This window comes from Sycon ciliatum, chromosome 2, assembly GCF_964019385.1.
Source record: "Sycon ciliatum chromosome 2, ocSycCili1.1, whole genome shotgun sequence".
In the NCBI taxonomy this organism is placed as follows: domain Eukaryota; kingdom Metazoa; phylum Porifera; class Calcarea; order Leucosolenida; family Sycettidae; genus Sycon; species Sycon ciliatum.
In genome coordinates this window covers 21,880,426-21,899,728 of record NC_088644.1, presented here as the reverse complement: position 1 = coordinate 21,899,728, position 19,303 = coordinate 21,880,426, and the positions used below count along the sequence as shown (strand labels likewise).

Here is a 19,303-nt window from a genome sequence, read left to right as displayed (position 1 = left end):
CACTAAATCGTATCATGATTTCTTCATTGTAGTCCGACTTTGTCCTTGACCGTGATTCAATCTAGTCAAACCCTGTCCATTGTCAGCTACTGGCAAACAAAGCGGAAGGCCCAGCCTGAGCTGCGCGTCGAGCTGAAGAAGACCGACAGTGAAAAGGTACGTGTAGCACTGCTTGATGTTTAGAGAGTTAGAGACGCGTGGTACGACATTTTGATACGATCAGTGGATAGCCTCTACTACAGCGTAATGCAATGCACCATGTCCTACGGGTTTCCATGCCTACCTGTGCAACGCGGCACTGATATGGTTGATTTGCTACGGTTGGGATAGTTCTGGAAGTTCACCATGCATGTACATGTATTTCATTTCCTGAAATCAACCAGCTACTTTCCACATCTTCAGCAAGATGCTTTGGCATTTGATTCACTACAATCACACACATTCAATTTTAGTTTGGACAGTATCCAGTATTAACCTAAGACCCAATCTACATGCGTTGAATTCTCGTTTTCTTCTAGGCACGTGAATTTCAGGAGCTGATCAACAGTCTAGTTGGCATGGATATGGAACAGCTGATTTCGAGTAGCAACAACGACGAAGCTGACATCACTCGCCGGAAATTAGTCAGGTATTTTAAGCGTGCTGTTTGTACTCGATGAGTATTATCTGTACATGGATGCCTGTGCTACACCAAAGCTATATAAGACAAAGCGATAGGACAAACCGTGTCACTTTGATTCTGTAATCTGTATGACCTGTATTCATGTGGGTGTGGAAATGTGGAGCATGATGCAGTGCATTCTACTCGCGGGCAAACCAAATACAATTCTTTCTAATTTCTCGTTTGATGTGTGCCTGACAGTGCTCGCCACGCCGCAGTCAGTTCTCGTGACAGTGAGCTGTACGCCATGGAACCTGCTCTGACACACAGCGAAGTACCAGAGCCAGTCAGGAAAATGGTAAGCCATGCCCCCGGCACACATACCCTTGTAGTTCGGCTACGGCACTGCCAGGTGCCGAAGAACAGAGCACCGAGGAACGAACAGGCTAGGGTTTCACCCAGCACAGCATACCAATGTATACCACAGTGACTCAGCTGTGCATAGACTGTAGTGCATGACAATAAGAACGGCCTAGGCTAGAAGGCTGACCTTCCAGTTCTTCGGCACCCGACGGTACCGTAGTTCACTTTGGAATGGGATTGAAAGGTGGCCATACCCACATTGCTTGTGAAGTTGTGTTGGTTTGAAGTTGTTTGTGAACTTGATGGTCACATTATGGGCTCTGTCGGTGAGATTTGTGAGGCGTTTGTGTTCCGTGTCTTCTATTGTTTTGCCTGTAGTGTGCCATGTGGATTGAGATCAATGTTCAGTTTGAGGACCAGAAGGACTTGAGGCAGGTCATACTGTTTCAAGGTTAGTTGTAGGGATCCGCATGGAGCCGTCTCATTGTTGGTGGCCTTTTAGTGTCTACGCGGTCATGGGTGCAGTCTGCACTGTACAGGACACTTGACACAGTCTGGAGATGCTAAACCATCTGCGGCATACTGTATCAAGTATATGTACAAGTATCTTCCACAGTGTGACACAATTCTACCACGAATGAACATGTTAGTGATGCACATGATCACCCTCAGCAGTTGAGGTCTTAAAAAAAAAAACACGGCTTGATAAGCATGCTGATGCAATTGTGTTGTCTCGTGCGCTCTGTGCTGCCGCAGTATCCGAGACCCCGCTGGACCTGCTCCAGTTTCTGTTCAACCCGGACAGTGGCAAGCGCTCTCTGCTAGGCATACCTGACTCTGCGTAAGTACATGTCCTGGATCTCAGATAGGTGAAGTGCTTGTGCGTGGATGTCCCAAGCTATTCAAAGAGCTCATGTACTGCACAGTGGACTGGTATGCCGCCACCTTACCATGATGCACAAACAAGCAGGAAAGAAATGCGTGTGCTTCTGGTTGTCTTCTTGTGTCATTGCAGGGATCGCTCGCTGTACACATTGAAAGTGTGCGGCCAAGATTCGTATCTCTACCGAACTCATACGTTTCTGAAGTACACTTACATCCGTCGGTAAGTGAGATGAGTATGCCATTATCTACAGCAAATGAGTATGCCATTATCTACAGCAAATGAGTATGCCATTATCTACAGCAAATGAGTATGCCATTATCTACAGCAAATGAGCATGCCATTATCTACAGCAAATGAGTATGCCATTATCTACAGCAAATGAGCATGCCATTATCTACAGCAAATGAGTATGCCATTATCTACAGCAAATGAGCATGCCATTATCTACAGCAAATGAGTATGCCATTATCTACAGCAAATGAGTATGCCCTACAGGTCATGTGAAGGCACATCAGCTGTCTCCATGTTGTCCCGGCCTTTCCTGGATACGACTTAGCAACCCACTGATGCTGTTATCACCACGGAGGTGATACCCTTTGCAGCTAGCATTGCCTTCATTAAATTCCTTTTTTCTCTTCTATGAACTTGCTGCATACTTCCAGTTGCTTACTCAAGAAGGCACCCATCCACCTTGCGGTTGTCAAGAAACCCGATGTAAAGGAGGACTTGGTGCAGAACCATGGAGAGGTAAATTGCTGAGTGACCAGATCTACGTCAATTTCTGTTCAGTGATTTCTCAATCCGTTCGGAGTATGTGAGATGCTTGATGCTTAGGGAACACATGTAAACTTGTCACGGTTGGCATCCTGGTATACGGTGAGGTCGCATGGCGGCATTCACCCACAGCTATCCCGGTGTGATAGTGTGATGGTGTTGCTAGGGACCGGTAGCATATCAGCTGGACGGTGTATGTGGTACTGTGGGAGCTGACATATTTTTTTGTAGCTTACCAGCTGTTTGTGCTGTGTGCTTGCCATTTCCCCCCATTCGACTGTAGCCGGATTTCATTGACGACTGCTGCAACCTGACTGGCAGTCACCAGCAGCTGTCGGCACTGACCAAGATGCATTCTGAAGTGTTCACTATGTCTCTATGGGACATACAGACACCATACAGGTATGGTGTCGCAGTACACACCCTTGTTCATAATACTGATCATAATGCTGTAACATGTGCTACTTCAAAATTGAAATCTACACTTGATGGCAGTAGTAAGAACTTGAACAAAGGTTTGCTCTGCTCTACAGGACATTACAATGGAGTGTGTCTCCATACTGATGTGGAACGGTTGATAACATGCAATTTGGTGTTGAAGATAAGCCATTCGCTTGTTATTAGTAGCGTTGCGAAAAGCAGATCATTATATACATGGCTGCACTATCAATGGCGATGACGGTCGTTTGGTTTGTCTGATTTACAGGGTGAAAGTAGTCGGCGTGGACGGCATCAAGGACAAAGGAAACTGTTCGTGTCTGTACGTGGAGGCGGGTATCTATCATGGCGGAAATCTGTTGTGCCCAGCCAAAGGTTTGTCAGTTCAAGCACCCACCGATGAGCACCTGCTGATCAATCAAATGTTCAACTTCGACATTGCAGTCTGCAACTTGCCCAAGGTAGGTGCCAACCCTGCGTTGCATGCCCACCTGTATTCTCACCTGTATTCTCTCTTTGAGTCATTTCTGTACATTGAGCTGGGTCATTGACGCGTATGTGAAAGGCGGCTCTTTCAAGTTTCAACTATCCGTTTTTCTGTTGCCGCTAATACTTTGCCTTGACATCTCAAGTTTCTTTCCCCGGAAAGGTGGCGCATGCATTCTAGTATAGCTTATTGTTCTCTGCACTATTGCCAGTATGTAAGATAGCTGACATTGTTCTGTGCATGCACGTCCATGGCCGTTTCTGCAGGCGGCACGGATGCACATTGCAGTGTACGCGAACAAGGCGAGCAAGATTTCTCGACGCGGCAGTCAGTATCTGATGGGCTCTCAGAAGTCAACCAATACCCTCAGCACACCGGGTTCGCCGAGCAGCGCCACCTCGCCGGGCACGAAACGGAAACTGTTTGGACTGTTTCCATCTCCCAGGACGCTGCGCCGGCAATCTGAAGATGTAATCATCAGTGACCCCGTACCGACCGACACTGATCAATTGACCATGGACGGTCAGGATGTGGATATGGATACTAAGCCCGACAATGTTGAACCACTCTACTGGGTCAACGTACAGTTACTTGATCACAGGTATGCAGTGTATGCTAGTATACTCGCATAACAGCCTTGGTGTTGCATGCTTTGGGTGATCAGGTTTAATTTGGTAGCAGCCATAGATCGGGTGTTTGGCTATAGGTGTTCCATATATGGACCTGTTGTATGAAATTCCCCTGGACGTACACTGCATGTCTCAATAGATCAACACTGGTACTTTGACCCTAGCTATGAAGGTAGCTGCCTGCAGCCACTAGGTGGAACACCTTCAGCGATGGATAAATCAATCGAGCAGCATTGCAATGCACACCTCCCACACACATTGCATGGCATTGGTATGGTGTGTTTTCATGCTGTGTTGTTATGCTGTGTTGTCATGGTGTGCAGAGCTGTGCTGCGCACTGGCTATCACCAGATCGCCCTGTGGCACGTGGACGTGAAGAGTGACAACGAACGCGACACCAGCAAATTCTCACCGAATAGCTGCACAAGCGAACACCCCGATCGCACGCAGACTGCCACCTGCTTCATGATCATGGACACGTATGCCCATCGTGTGGCTTGCCCCACCGCTGGCTTGGGACAGTTGCAGAAGGATCCATCGAATAGTGACCTGAAGGGGTGAGTACCCACTAAGTTACTCCATGCACTTGTACTGAGTATTCACGAGGGGTTTGTTGAGCTTCTTAGCCAATCTTGCATTGCAGTGCTTCAAATACTGCAACAGTACGTGTACTACGCCATATGGAGCCTCGTGCAAGCAATGTGCAAGCAATGTGTGTTCTGTAACAATCACTTGTTTTTCTGTGTTTGCTGACAACTCTGTGCGCTTGACATTCTTTTGATTTCCCCGTGGACAGAGATAGTGCCGAAGAAGTGAGGAGTCCAAGCAAGAAGTTCCTCAGGCAGAGCTTGGATGATGCCATTAGCTGCTCCGACCCCCTCAAACCGGTATGTTCCGTGCTGTTGATGTAGACAGTCCTGAATAGTAACTTGTTTGTGACTACATGTACCGGTATTGCCATAGGCGCAACAATGTCATGTTGGAGTTAGTGTAAAGGAGACAATTTGTTTAGGCTTTCGGGAGTTTGGCGAGGATACTCCGACTTACTTACTCAGTCGTGGTTATGCTGGATGTAGGCATAGTGTCGCGCGCTCCAATTGACCATTGCTCTATGCACCGGTATGCTTGTGTATATGCGTTACGTTGCAGCTGACGAAGGAAGACAAGGACCTGTTGTGGAACTGCCGGGATATTTGCAAGAAGCGCCCAGAGGTAGGTGCAAGATGCAATAAGTCATGCCAACTGAACCCGACGTACCGGTATATGGAGTGATATCTTTCGCTGGTTTAATTCTATGCAAACGAACAATGCTCTTGGTCATGCCTGTCGAAGCACAAGACACTGAGTACAGTACAGAAGAATACTAGAAGCTTCTTTTCCTTTTCTTCCTGCTCCCATGTCCTTGTGTTTGGTTGCCTTTTCGCTTTTTGACAGGCTTTGCCAAGATTCCTGCTGTCCCTCAACTGGGCCGACAAAGGTCATGTCCTGGAGATGCACAGGTTACTGCGAAGCTGGGAAAAGCCGACCATCGAGGTAAAGTGAAGTGTCAACAAGCGTGTTTGCACTGCTACTACTAGACCCAACATACATGTACACAGCTACGTACCTGTAGTGCAACAGTGCCTTGAAGACACGCATAGATGAATTCACATGCACACAATGTACCACTGGCACTGACATGTATAGTGGAGACTGCACTTGTACATTGCTACCATATCCAAAGTTCCTGCTCCCTACTTATATGGTTGGCAAGCATCAGTGCTCGGCGGACACTCCAGTACTGCAGAATATGCAGCCTACAGTAACTGATATTGCAGTGAAAACAAGCAAATTGGGCCAAACGGATTATTATTATGTATTATGCAGCGCCTTACCGGTATTGCCCTTATCTTAGCTTGCCTGTTTTGTCAGTTCGTGGATGAATGATGGATGGATGATCATGAGTGTTGCACTGTTCAGGTACACGTACATGTATGATGTAGTCAGAACTGCTTGCTATCTACAATTGTGTGTGTGTGTGTTCTTGTTCTGTTGTGGATACAGGTTGCACTGCAGCTGCTTGATTACCATTTTGCCGACGAGTCTGTGCGCTGTCTTGCCGTGTCGCGTCTGGAGAAACTGGAGAAGGATGAGCTACTGACATTCCTGCTGCAGCTTGTACAGGTACAGTGAATGCTGCACTGCACTGCGTGAAGAAGATAATCGGATGATGCATTGGCTTTGGAAAATTTATTTATTTTTCATTGCTGCGCTGATGAGTCCACAAAGCATGGAACAGTTCTGTCCGCAGATTGAGTGATGCATTGATACCTGACCTTTGTTAAAACTAGCAGTCCTATTGCAGTGCTGACTTGCGTAGTTCACCTGAGAACATACAATAACATGACTTATACCAGCTGTTGTGACTAGTTGTTATAATCGGTTTCCTGCACTGGTGCATGCCTGTCACGTGTGTATATTTCTTGGCAGACGTTGAAGTTTGAGCCATACCATGACAGTGCACTGGCGTATTTCCTGCTGGAACGAGCCCTGCAGAGCAAGCGCATTGGCCACAACTTCTACTGGTAAGTGTGGATACTCATAGGTAGTGTAGAAAGTGTTTACTGTTACTTGGACATGGTCAATACATCAGGCAGTGCACGGCCAGTGCATCAGGCAGTGCATGGTCAGTATGCAGTGAACATGAAGTGTGTACCTGGTGCTTTGGCAGCAATGCAAGCCCAGGAACTGTATGCAAGCGTCAGCATGTGCTGCATTATCTGAACGGGTATCCGCCTCTTTCCGGAATATCTCTCTGTTTCTTGAGTACAGGTTCCTGCGTGCAGAAATGGATGCTCCGGAGTATCGTGAGCGATTCGGCCTGCTTCTGGAGGCCTACTTGAGAGGCTGTGGCAAGCAGATGCTGGTAAGGAGTGAATGATGTGCTAAGAAGATGAAGCATGAAGGGGTACACTGGCCTGGGAAATGGTCTGACAAGACCGTTATTTACCATGGAGTTTGATATGGACAACTCCCCGTCACTGGACTAGACTACACCGTTTCTATGCTGGAAGGAAGAAAGAAACGCACATTTTTGTTCTGTTGTAGTCATTTGTGCATACCGTGCCTGAATCAAATATATGCCCTACACCGTATTCGTGTTGTGATGCTGTAGGGGATGATCCATCGCCAGCAGGAAGTCAACCAGTTCCTCAAGATGGCCGCTGCGCAGGTAAGCCAATGTCCCGTGTGAAGTTTCCAGCGTGTGGTCCCTTTGATCATTGTCATACCACATTCTGCAGCAGTCCGTCTAGGCATGGAGCATTCATCTGGTAATGCTGCACGTTGTGAGTTGAATACTCGTATCCTTTGTTGACATGTGCAGGTTAAGGATGAGAAGCTCGAAGCTCGCGCCGGTGCATTGCAAAAACTCATTGAGTCGTCGGATGTCATGAAGGGCGAACTGAGACCTGTGTATGACTCCAGGTAAGTTGCCCGACAAGCGTGAAAATCGGAATCCGACAGTGCCGCTCATCGCTCCTCTCTCCTTGCGGTGTGGATGAGTTCTGCTTCAAAGCATAGCCTCTTCTAACAGTGGAGAGCTGTGCTAGTGTGTGACTCCAAGCATTGCATTTAGAAGTGAGTGACGAATACAGTTTCTAGTTTCCATCCATGTCACAATGTTGTCTTGAATCGATCCAATATCATGGCCACGTTGCCTAACGGTTTTCACCTGCACATTGCCGCAGTATTCTTACTCGTCTTGTATGCGTATCAGTCCCATTATAATCGATGAGGCACTTGCATGGGTGGCAGATTGTTCCGTATCACAAAGCAGTGGCTCATCTGTGAGACCGTCTTCTCGGGTGAACGTGCTCTCTCTTTCCTACAGTGTGACCATTGGTGACCTCGTTGTCAAGAAATGCAAGTGCATGGACTCCAAGAAGGTACGGCCACGATTCGTTTCTGGGTCTGTTCGTCCTCACTCGCTGTGTTCTATAGCGAGGTGGTGACTGGCTAAGCTCTAATCATTCTGACACAGTACAGTATGAGAATTCAAGATAGCTCCTAGCAGTTCTTACCGGTAATATGGGTGAACATTTCAGGGTTTCCCAAGCAACCATAGTTTTTTTTGTACGTGCACGTACATGTACAAGCAAGAGCCTGCTAGTGGCAATGGGAGAAGCGAAGACTGGCCAAAAAGAGTTTCTTGTCCAAAAAAAGCATCGCCTGTTACACTCCCACACCCAGCACATCATGTACGAGTATAAGATTTGGCTTGACGCGTATGCTGAAAAGGTGCGCTGTAGGCATATCGTGTTGGTCACATAATTCTTGTCATCATGCTTGTGTATGTACAGGTGCCGTTGTGGCTGGAGTTTGCCAACAAGGATCCGACCACAGTCATACCAGCACCAGTCAAGGTGATCTTCAAGCAGGGTGATGACCTCAGGCAGGACATGCTTACACTGCAGATGATCAAGCTGATGGACAAGGTCAGTGCATGTGTGTACCGTGTCGACTCGGTGCTCTGAATCGAGGCTTTCTAAGTTTGTCTTGTCTCATGACTACCTTGAGTTTCTTAGCTACTGCCATGTTCCAAATCCAACCAGGTCTTGCTGATGTTTTGTCCTGTCACCAACATCTTTCTTGTACGTGGCTGCTTTGGGTTTGTGCTGTGATGCTGCAGTTGTGGCAAGACAACGGACTGGACTTGATGATGTTACCGTATGGTTGCATGTCAACTGGCAATGAGGTTGGCATGATTGAAGTGGTGCTGGAGGCAGAGACAGTAGCCAGTGTGAGTATACACACCCACAGTGATCATCTCTGGAAGCCATTGCTGAGCACATACACAGTCACATGCTGCTACTGGACCATGCAGCCATCGGGATAGTGCTTCAATATACGCTGCCCGGGCATGCCTTGCACTATTCAATATACGCTGCCTGGGCATGCCTTGCACTATTCAATATACGCTGCCTGGGCATGCCTTGCACTATTACACGTATTGTCGTAGTAGGTGATGTGCAGCTTACCGTACTGTCACTGCTTGCCATGGGCTTTACTTCCTGTCTTGATATTAAATTCTGTTTCGCTATTCAGATTCAGAGAAAGCGCGGTGGTGACATCATCTCTAATGCCAGGGCATCATTTGCTGACGAGACGCTGTCAAACTGGCTCAAGGAGAAGCAGTCCAGGTAGGATCCTCTCCATTGCCAATTTGATCATAGAGTGTTTCCTCTGAACCTCAACCAGTGGCGTTCTGCATGCTGTGATGCAGTAAACAGCAGCCCACTCCACTGCATTGTCAAAGTAGACTAGCCCCAGGAAGTCTGGGGTTTGTCCTGGATGCAGTACACATCTATGCTGCCTTCCATGAGTTCTCATTTCTCTGGCTCCACTGGTGCTAACAATGCAACTGACTTGTTTTTCATGGTGGTATACCTGTGTTGTATTGTATGCAGTCATGCTGAACACGTCCAGGCAGTCCGGCGGTTTGCAGCATCCTGTGCGGGTTACTGTGTTGCCACGTATGTACTGGTAAGTGTGCAACACGTATGCTGTACCCAAGTAGCTCGTCAGTGTGGGTGTGTGCGTGTGCGCGCGCGCGCGCGTGTGTGTGTGTGTGTGTGTGAGTGTGTGCGTGTGTGTGTACATGTGTGAGTTTGCGTGGCTTGATCACGGCGATTGCATACGTGAAATGTGTCCGAGTGTGCCCTTATTGTGAGCGTGGGTCATGCTGCATTGTACACAAGGGATGACCGCGACATATTGGGAAGTACATTTACCTGACTTTGGAATGGTTGGATTAACTTAAGGGTGAAGGCGATTGTGATCATTAACGACAATCCCATTGATGATTCCGACTAACGCCTGTGCTTCATATTTGTATTCCCTACCAGGGCATTGGAGACCGACACAACGACAACATCATGATCACCAAGTCGGGCAACCTGTTCCATATCGACTTTGGCCACTTCCTGGGGAATACCAAGAAGTTCCTGGTGAGTTCTCCCTCAACTGTCTACGGGCAGTACCGGTACATGTACACTCATGTACTTGTTCGTGTTCTTGACTTCTTGAGTATGATAGTGGAAGGCAGCACCTGTTGCCGTGGCCTGGTGCTCTTTGCTTGTAGTCTGGCACTGGTGCTCATCATTGGGTGGGTTAAACTGCTGCTGTATGCACCGGCATAAATACGGTAGTTCAATTGCTTGCACACATCTTTTGCTGTGTCCGAATACCGGCCTGTGTGCTTAGCGTGTTGCTTCCATGTCCTCCGGTGTGTTCTTCCTATTCAGAAAGGACTGGTGAACCGTGAGCGAGCGCCATTCGTGTTGACACCAGACTTCGTACACATCATGGGAAAGAAGGTTAGTGAGTTGAGCAGTGTGGATTTCGGCGGTCATCTCCAGGGGTATCTTCACTTGCCAGCGTCAATACACTGCAGTGCACGGCGGCGATGAAGTGCTTGACGAATTGGCGAGGCACACTTGGTGGCGGGCTCGTGCACTGCAGTAACAGAGATTGCCTAGAAGCACATGTTGTGTCCACAACTCTGCTCAGAAAGTACCCTGTTATCATACACACTGCAGACTAGCACTCACAAAGTGATGATTAGAACTTAGAAGGGTAATACCGGTACTTGTTGCAGCTAGCTTGAAATCTAATGCATTCGTTCCATATTTGCTCTCTCTTGTGTGTTCACAGGACAGCGCCAATTTCCGCCACTTCCTTGAAGATGCCTGCAAGGCGTACAACATCATTCGCAAGCATGCTCACCTGTTCATCAACCTATTCTCCATGGTGAGTTTGTATGAACATGTACATGTATAGCTGTTGAACACGCAGCACCAAGTTCACAAGGGGTTCCAAATGTATGCTCTTCCCAAACTAGCCTGCCATGTCACTCTTATCATCACCTATATGGAGAAGATACTCTATACGGTATGCCGGCATCTTTAAAGCCAGTGCGGTGCATGTTTTGTAAACTGAAGCAACAAGTACTATACTAACAGAATGCCCAGCCCAGCTGAAAGGGCAAAAGGGGGATTTAGATTGAAATTTCCGTGCGGACGTTTATGCCACGGCGTAGCAATTGGGTCTTTCGCGTATAAAATTGCTATAGGAAAGCAGCTGTGTTTCGAATATACTAGTAAGGACATGGCTTTGAAGGCGCAGACATGCGGGTATATTGATTTAAATCATCACTCTCTGTTCATCCGGGTAAATTGTATTCTTGTTGTGTGTGTCTCTGGGCAGATGAAGTGTACCGGTATACCAGAGTTGACCTGCATCGAGGACATTGACTACCTGCGCAATGTGCTACTCTTGGACAAGACTGACGAGGAGGCAGAGCAGCACTTCACCAAGCAGGTTAGTTGATGGTACTCCCCTCTGCAATGAGGCATGGACAGGACAGGTCGTTGAAGTGGTTTTATTCTGCCAGCTTTAGTTATACACCTATTCCAAGTGACGTGATCGGGTTCTGATGGAGATTATCCCGGCTCTCCACGTGCCTGCTTGAAGTACATGTGTTCTCGACGGCATGATGTTGTATAAAGACATGTAGTGGAGAACAGCTGTGGTCTGTTTGGTACATACCAGTGTATAATACTCCAACTTCTCTACAATTGTGTATCTTGCTCAGGTGGTCCGGTGTCTGGAGCTTTCCTGGACGGTGCGCTGCAACTTTGTTGCCCACAACGTCAAGCATAGATAAGCCACTACAGATGGCCACCAGCAGCAGTGTGGGAGTGCCAAAGACCAACACGCACTGGCTGGTTGAGGACATGCTTGTAACTGCCTTCCCAGAGCTCTCGTGTTGCTGCAAGCCTCACCGCAAGGAATCACCGGCTGTACTCCAACACGATGACAGGATTGCCGTGACAACAGTTACAGTGCATAGCTAGCTGATTGCGTCTGAAAGATTGTCAACTTACTTGTCAACTATACATATATTTCAACACGTACACCGCATTTTCTAATGTTGCCGTACACGCACGCACCTTGAGATTACGAGTTGATCGAATCGCACAACACAATGGCCACAGTGTAAATTTAAGCGCACGGCCCCAGCTAGCCAGACCTCTCTTTACAAACAGGACACGATAGAACTTTGCAGAGTGCACAACCTTGCCTAGTGATAAACACGTACACACACGTGCACACACGCACACATTTAAAACTGACACTCACTATAGAGGACCTGATCTCACATCTTTCCATTCCGATTACTCATTCTAGACATTAGAAACCACCGCAATAAAGACAACAGACATGCTTCTTTTCCCATTGGTTGCAGCATATCATCAACTATTTTCCCTTATACAATCTATCACTAATATAATGCCAGCGACAATTAGCAACAACAAATCACGTTCGTCCTCTTTGACCGGAGTTGTTATCTATTTTTTACTCATTTTTCCGGGTTTTCTTATGCTGAAGTTACCGGTAATTGTTTATTCAAGACATCTCACCCCTTTATTCAAGGCACTCTCTGTCTTGACTTGAGCATCCCGTACATCCTGTAACATCTTGTAACATCCCTCTCTCTCATGCAATAATTTCGATTTAGCAATAGGACATGCCAGGAATAGATACTTTGCTGAACACATTCGTACAGGTCTTCACTTTCGTCCATTTATTTGTCAAGTTACATGATACAACTGCTCTCTACGGGCAAGTCGGTTTCTATTTGATACGGGTTTGACTTTGAACTATGAGGACAATCGGCTAGTCGGAAGTGCCCAATAGAGTCGAACAGTCTCGATTTCATACATTTATTGCGCAAAAGCATTAGCGAGAGCAGCGAGAAAATAGAAAAAAATAGAGAATGCTAGAAATGGAGACTGTGTCTATTAAATCTTCTGTGAGTTTTGTGACAGACTAAATTGCTTCAGTTTTGATGGGAGACTATTGCCTATCGGGTGTGTTTTGTGTGTGTTTCATGGTAAATGCATGAAGCAGCAGAACTACGTTTCTGCTTTCATGGAGCGCTGGAGCCCTGGATACTAAATAGTGAGCGCAAGAACATTTCAACATTATCTGGTTGTGTCACGGGCTGCATAAATAACACCAACGGTCCACTGGAAAAGCATATAAATAGTATAAACAGTATGCCCACACGCACGCACTCACGGATTGTAGCGGACAGTGACCTCCTTGACGTTCAGGTGTTCCTTCACGGCACCGATGGGCACCTCCTTTCGATGGAAGATCCCAGCGGCAAGAGCTGCATCACAGCCGGTTGCAGCAAAGACCTCTGAGAAATGCTCCGGGCAGCCAGCGCCACTGGACGCGATCACAGGAATGCGAACTGCAGACTTGATGTCAGCAATGAGCTCTAAGTCATAACCCGCATTGGTACCATCCCTGTTAATGCAGTTGAGCATGATCTCACCAGCACCGAGCGCCTCACAAGCACGCACCATCTCCCAAGCACCCACGTCGGTGGTTACACGACCGCCAGCAGTGGTACATTGATACCAGCAGTACATCTCACCGTCCGGTCCCGGGTACTTTGTCTCAATGCAGTGCTGCTTGCCCGGAACATCTGCCGGTGACTGTGCATACGCACGCTTCGGATCCACTGAGATCACCACTGCTTGGCTGCCGTACACCTCGGCAATGGTCTCAATAGCTGTCTTGCCCGTCTTGGCGCCAGACTGCATATACTCTACGGCAGCACGCACAGCATCGCTGCCAATCGACACCTTGTCAGCACCGGAGCGGAAGTATTCACCCGCCACTTCCACTGCAGGGTACGTGATGGAGTCACCTGCGGCCCCACCGTCAGTAGAACTTGCTGCAGCTGGGACGGTTATGTCACGAATGCCGCCACCAACACATAGAGGAACAAAGACGTGCTCAGAGGTGCGGCGCAGAACATCCAGCATGGGCTGGTCATGGAGAGGAGAGTCACGGAACGAGGTGATGTTCAGGAACACCACTTCGTCTGCACCTTCCTGAAAGTACCTGCGTGCCAGGTCCACTGGCTTGCCAAGATTGCGTACCTCGCCACGCTTGGTTGCACCGTTCTCTTCCGTTGCTCTCTCACGCACGTCGTACTGCTCACCCTTAGTCACTACCAGGTCACCGGCATCATTCGACCGTACATCCAAGCAAGCAATGACTCGTCGTGCCAGCACGGTCGGTCCTTGAACTAAACATTGGAATGGCACGGGACTGCTTGGCTCCGGATACGGGAAGTCCTGCAGGAATCGCCGAATGAGATCTAGCCCTGCCTCGCCACTCTTCTCAGGGTGAAACTGCGTCGCAACAATGTTGCCCCTTTGCACAACACTGACAAACGGAACACCATGATCCGTGGTGGCTAGAACATCAGTTGCATCAGCCTCGGCGGCAGGGATAGCGAACGAGTGTGTGAAGTAATACCGGCCAGATGTACTCTCCGTTTGATCACCGGCCGCGAACAGCTTACTTGCTCTTTGTCTCCGGATCTCGTTCCAGCCCATGTGCGGCACAGTCAGAGGTTCATCGACTTTGACGTTATTCAAATCTCGAACAACACCTGAGAACGCACCCAGACCAGCCACACCAGGTGATTCTTCACTACCCTCGTACAATGTTTGCAGACCTAGGCATATGCCAAGAAAGGGCCTGTTACTCTTCAAATATGCACGAAGGGCTTCCGTATATCCCATCTTCTCCAGGGCATTCATCGACTGTCCAAATGCACCGACACCTGGGAAGATCAATTTCGACGCCTGAGCTATGTCAGCAGCGCTCTTCACGAAACGCGGTTCCACTCCATGTTTCTTGAGAGCATTCAGGAGACTACGAATATTCCCTGCTCCATAATCCAACACCGTCACCGGTTCAGGCAGCTCCATCTCCTTTCACAGACCACCCAATTCTTTATCCAATTTCTGATTTGAATCAATTATTTTGTAGTTCTTTTCTTCTTGTTGGATCTGTCAATCCGGATCCGAATCATGCACATGGGTCTGTTAAAAGATGACGATGCTGGAAGCGACGTGATTGGACCGCTCGAAACGGCGGGAATCTCCAAGCCCAACACATGTTTCAAAAACAAAACATACATGTGGAGACGTGTTCCTGTAGTGTTGAGATTGTTTTGACTTGAACAAATACCGAGTCTGAGTGATATGAAGAATGATTAGATATGCCATGCATGGGATTGCAATAATAATTGTATTGGGAGGACGGCCGGCTGAGTTGAGAAATCATGGCGTAGCTTTACCTTGTTTACCCCAGCCCAGGGAGTGCGTGTGCTCGTAGAGCTAACTACTAGTACTTACTAGAAAGTAGAAGGTTCGAACAAACTACCACGCAAAGAATAATGATGATGGTCGGAACGAAACGACGATCTGATCATGCAGGTACCAAAGCATTTTTAGTTCATCCTTTTTCCCCATTTTGTAGAATGACGGCTAACGCCATTATACTTTCCGTTTCATTTTGATTGCAGCCGGTAACTCATCACCAAAACGCGCCAAGCAAAGCACGTCCGATGAGAATGTTTTCAGACGCACACTTCGGAGACTTGGTCTTCACATGTCCAATGGGTGTTCTTACGAACTTGGTAAGACTACTTGATGCAGCATGTGTGCGATCCCCAAATTCATCAATTCTCATTCCAATTTCTCTCTTTTTATAGATGAAACATCCATACAATCAGTCATGTACCATGCCAACATATTCTTGCCACTTTTGAAATGTTCGAAATCTCAATTCACCCATTCAATTTTTATTCCAAAAAAGTACAATGTACAAGTAGGTGCACGGAAGGGGTGAGATTTGATCATGTTTAATAGCCAAAAATTCTGCCAACCTCATGGGCCAGGGTGGTATTTCCTTCAGCATAATTATGTATATGAGCAAACACAAACAAAACTCAGATACTAGTATTGAACTTGGAGTAGGGAGTTCAGTTCCGGTCGCTGAAAAGCGAAAAATGCAGTCACAGCTCGCCTGTACAAAGTGAATGGGTGCCTCGTGGCTGCAGTTCGAGATGCAGAGAACAAAGTATCCTTGGAAACAGTACGATAAAGTTGAGTTTACACGTCGCGTGAATGGTCTACAATAGAGTCGCGCGCTGAAGAACGTGGAGCCCAATAACGTCCAGCCTGAAATACTAAGAACACCCCAGCCTGAAATACTAAGAACGCCCCAGCCTGAAGCTAAGAACGGCGGTGTTGGTTTTCTGGCAGCTTGTGGGATACATTATGATCCAGTACGCAGTGTTTCTAAGAACGTGCTATAAAAACGCAGCCAGATTGCTGAAGAAATAAGAACGTCCCAGGCTAACCCCTCGGAAACAACGTTCTTGGGCGCGCGACTCTACCGTAACAGCACAGCATGAGCACTATATACGGGCGGCCGTATCATTCCGGTCAGCGAGAGCTTAGTATCACTCTTTAAAAAAGAAGACAAGAAGTAGGCCAAGGGCAAAGTTCATCTTGTTAGTATGTCAGATGTATTGGTGCTCATGAGTTGAGCAAGCAGATCCTGCTGCCTTTTTTTTCTTTCTTTTTTCTCGAGCCTGGGATTGAGAACTTTTGGCATGCCGGCACTAAGTCATTTCTCTGCAGGCACCTTCAACAAGGCAAACCTCTGCTCAGCAGCATGGGCATTTTCTTTGACATACACCACACCGGGCTCGGCGCTGGAAAAGTGCATGATTGTAGTGATAGTGAACCTTGGGGTAAACCAACCAAAAGCCCTATACTGTGTAAAATGCTTTACCATTCATGCAACTGCAGGTTGAAGCTAGGAATAGGTTGTTTGCTGATTGCACCTTATGGCAGCTAAACTGAGACATGCAGTAGACATCATTGTGCGTGTTTTAACAAGCCAAAGCAGCCACCGACAGAAAAGCATGACAGTGAAGTAGCCTACTAACTGTTAATGCGACATTGTTATCGCCGTCTCTTGTTTATTCATCGTTTTGTTTCAGATCTGGAGCAGGCAATATTCCTTCGGCGACTGACTGCATCTTTGTCGGATAGCAATGAAGTAAGACGAGGACTACATAGATTATAATCATACACACTGCAGTGCCATTTGCACAGTTTCCGTCCCATTAGTACATACTGTAAGTCTACAAATTTTTCGGCCCATTCAAATTTCGGCCTCCCAGGGCTAAAACCCATTTCAGCCGCATCAAACTTTCGGCCTGTAACTGCTGCTGCCTGTACACACTGTCACACTGAACCTTGCAAAACAAAATTTCGGCCGCAACAAATTTTCGCCCAAACATGACCAGGCCGAGAATAGCCGAAAATAAATATGCGCTGAATATTTGTTGACTTACAGTAGCTGCTTACCGGTAATATTGAAATCCAAGTGTCATCAGTCAAGTAGCGCCTGGCGCTGTGTAACTCCAGACTTACGAACACTGGGCTGTGTGCCGGCTGACTAGTATTCCTGAAAGTGAATTTCTTTGAGCACCACTGAACTTGTAGTGGCAGCGTGCGGTGCTTGAGCTATAACCACTGAGCAGCCGTTGGCGCACACAAGCTTAAGTTTTGTGTCTGTTTGGCTTCTACGCTGCATTTTCCGTGCCCTCCCTGTGCAGGAGTTGAGGGAGTGTTTCTTGGAAGGCCTGCACGAGCACATCGAGGACAGTGAAAGGTCATTATTGCTGGCCACTATGTGCTAGACTACAGTACTGTCGGTCGCCGAAGAACTGGGGGGGGGGGGGGGGGGGGGTCAGCCTTGTGGACTAGACCGTTCTTATTCTCATGTATTACAGTCTATGCACAGTTGAGTCGCCGTGTATACATTGGTATGCTGTGCTTGGTGAAATTCTAGCCTGGTCGTTCTTCGGCACTCCTTTCTTCGGCGCCCGACAGGACTGTAGGTATGGTAGCCACTGTTTACCATAGTAACTTTAGTGTATACTGGTGCTTGTGAATGTGAGCTGTGAATGTGAGCTGACGTCTTTTTTGACAATTCATTGGAGGTACTGTTGTGCTGAACGCCACTGGATCTGTTATCAATGGCCACCAAGAGTACGTATTATGTGACCACCTTCGTGACTAGTCATGAATGGCCTTTTTAGAGCGGGCGATCTTCGCGCCAGGTTGTACCTGCAGTGGATTGTTGTGTATGAACATGACACACTGTATGGCATTGCTGATTGTTCTTTGTGGTGCATTTGTCTTGTGTAGGCTCCAGCAGAGTGTCATGTTCACAGCCCTGTCCAATGATTGCGGAACCGAGAGCCAAGAGTAAGACCAAACAGTGTACCTGCCTGCTCGTGTTGCTTGTGTATTCGGTACACTGGCGGTGTTGCCCCCGTAGGCGACGTTGGCGACGAGCAACACCCGTCGTATGCAACTTACTTTGCATCCACTGCTACACTTTCTGTAGTCTGGGCTTTATGTATGACTAACACTGCTATTGATGTATTGACATTCAGTCGGCTCCAGTTACAACTGCCGGTACACATGATACATGAACTGTCTGACCCCTTTCATGCATTCGTATGCAGCTGTCACCTAACACCTGCACCGCTTTTGTCATCTACTTGTACTAGTATGTATCATTTGCCGCTACGCTAGGATCGGGATTGTAGTCCGTGATCCGTAGGGTAGAGGGGCTTGTTTTCCTTGGTGTGTTTAGAGTTTTAGGTTCCTGCTTCGGTGGTGCAGGTCACTAGTTTTGGTCATTCTTGTTTTAGTATGAGTTAGCTGTTTGGCATGAGAATGAAAGAGTAATAATACAGTCTTCTAATAATAAAGTAACGACGTTCCGTTTGTGGAATGGTGAATCAAGACGAGAGGTAAAAACATTGGTCCTTCGAGAGCCGGATTCGAACCAGCCGGACGGAAAGATAATGGACGTCGACAAGCGGCACAGTGAACAGGTCAGGCGATCTCAACGTGAGACCAAAGGCCGGAAAGTGAAGCCGACTTGTTGCAGCAGGAGCGACAATATCAGTAACGTTGTCGCAGGCAGCGTCGCGGAGGAAACCGAAAGTATCTCCTCCTCGACACTTAGCCGATTCTCGAGTGTTTCTCGACGCTCTTCGAGCAGTGCTGCTGAAGCCAGGAAGCGGAAAGCGGAGCTGGTGGCAGCGCAGCGTGTGGCTGCACTTGAAGAGGAAGCGAGAAGCCGTAGGCTGGAAAGCGAGAAGAGACTCTCCAATCTCC

The 19,303-nt window shown here is 47.7% G+C and overlaps 3 protein-coding genes across 5 annotated transcripts in view; 2 read left to right on the top strand and 1 right to left on the bottom strand.

Annotated features, from left to right (window-relative positions):
- LOC135809211 (phosphatidylinositol 4,5-bisphosphate 3-kinase catalytic subunit gamma isoform-like) overlaps nucleotides 1-12,862 on the top strand; it is a 36,613-nt gene extending 23,751 nt beyond the window's left edge. For all 3 annotated transcript variants that reach the window (XM_065322502.1, XM_065322503.1, XM_065322501.1), the window contains exons 10-38: nucleotides 66-156; nucleotides 519-628; nucleotides 863-959; nucleotides 1,343-1,415; nucleotides 1,721-1,805; nucleotides 1,980-2,069; nucleotides 2,513-2,597; nucleotides 2,908-3,026; nucleotides 3,331-3,523; nucleotides 3,816-4,150; nucleotides 4,502-4,735; nucleotides 4,975-5,065; nucleotides 5,328-5,390; nucleotides 5,613-5,711; nucleotides 6,222-6,341; nucleotides 6,648-6,742; nucleotides 6,990-7,083; nucleotides 7,333-7,389; nucleotides 7,543-7,643; nucleotides 8,050-8,104; nucleotides 8,519-8,653; nucleotides 8,848-8,958; nucleotides 9,264-9,358; nucleotides 9,626-9,701; nucleotides 10,064-10,165; nucleotides 10,463-10,534; nucleotides 10,872-10,967; nucleotides 11,424-11,537; nucleotides 11,812-12,862. In XM_065322502.1, coding sequence (XP_065178574.1) covers nucleotides 66-156; nucleotides 519-628; nucleotides 863-959; nucleotides 1,343-1,415; nucleotides 1,721-1,805; nucleotides 1,980-2,069; nucleotides 2,513-2,597; nucleotides 2,908-3,026; nucleotides 3,331-3,523; nucleotides 3,816-4,150; nucleotides 4,502-4,735; nucleotides 4,975-5,065; nucleotides 5,328-5,390; nucleotides 5,613-5,711; nucleotides 6,222-6,341; nucleotides 6,648-6,742; nucleotides 6,990-7,083; nucleotides 7,333-7,389; nucleotides 7,543-7,643; nucleotides 8,050-8,104; nucleotides 8,519-8,653; nucleotides 8,848-8,958; nucleotides 9,264-9,358; nucleotides 9,626-9,701; nucleotides 10,064-10,165; nucleotides 10,463-10,534; nucleotides 10,872-10,967; nucleotides 11,424-11,537; nucleotides 11,812-11,883 — 3,160 coding nt within the window. In that variant the 3' untranslated portion in view covers nucleotides 11,884-12,862. The remainder of the gene's footprint in view (nucleotides 1-65; nucleotides 157-518; nucleotides 629-862; nucleotides 960-1,342; nucleotides 1,416-1,720; nucleotides 1,806-1,979; nucleotides 2,070-2,512; nucleotides 2,598-2,907; nucleotides 3,027-3,330; nucleotides 3,524-3,815; nucleotides 4,151-4,501; nucleotides 4,736-4,974; nucleotides 5,066-5,327; nucleotides 5,391-5,612; nucleotides 5,712-6,221; nucleotides 6,342-6,647; nucleotides 6,743-6,989; nucleotides 7,084-7,332; nucleotides 7,390-7,542; nucleotides 7,644-8,049; nucleotides 8,105-8,518; nucleotides 8,654-8,847; nucleotides 8,959-9,263; nucleotides 9,359-9,625; nucleotides 9,702-10,063; nucleotides 10,166-10,462; nucleotides 10,535-10,871; nucleotides 10,968-11,423; nucleotides 11,538-11,811) is intronic.
- Nucleotides 12,863-12,929: 67 nt separating this feature from the next.
- LOC135809212 (uncharacterized) lies at nucleotides 12,930-15,076 on the bottom strand. The gene has a single exon (XM_065322504.1). The coding sequence runs from the start codon at nucleotides 15,014-15,016 to the stop codon at nucleotides 13,298-13,300; it is 1,719 nt and encodes a 572-aa protein (XP_065178576.1). The 5' UTR covers nucleotides 15,017-15,076; the 3' UTR covers nucleotides 12,930-13,297.
- Nucleotides 15,077-15,255: 179 nt separating this feature from the next.
- The window catches only part of LOC135809210 (Fanconi anemia group D2 protein-like), a 62,946-nt gene continuing 58,898 nt past the window's right edge, over nucleotides 15,256-19,303 (top strand). The window contains exons 1-5 of the mRNA XM_065322500.1: nucleotides 15,256-15,526; nucleotides 15,616-15,729; nucleotides 17,104-17,162; nucleotides 17,725-17,780; nucleotides 18,320-18,379. Of these exons, the coding sequence (XP_065178572.1) occupies nucleotides 15,487-15,526; nucleotides 15,616-15,729; nucleotides 17,104-17,162; nucleotides 17,725-17,780; nucleotides 18,320-18,379 (329 nt within the window). The 5' untranslated portion in view covers nucleotides 15,256-15,486. The remainder of the gene's footprint in view (nucleotides 15,527-15,615; nucleotides 15,730-17,103; nucleotides 17,163-17,724; nucleotides 17,781-18,319; nucleotides 18,380-19,303) is intronic.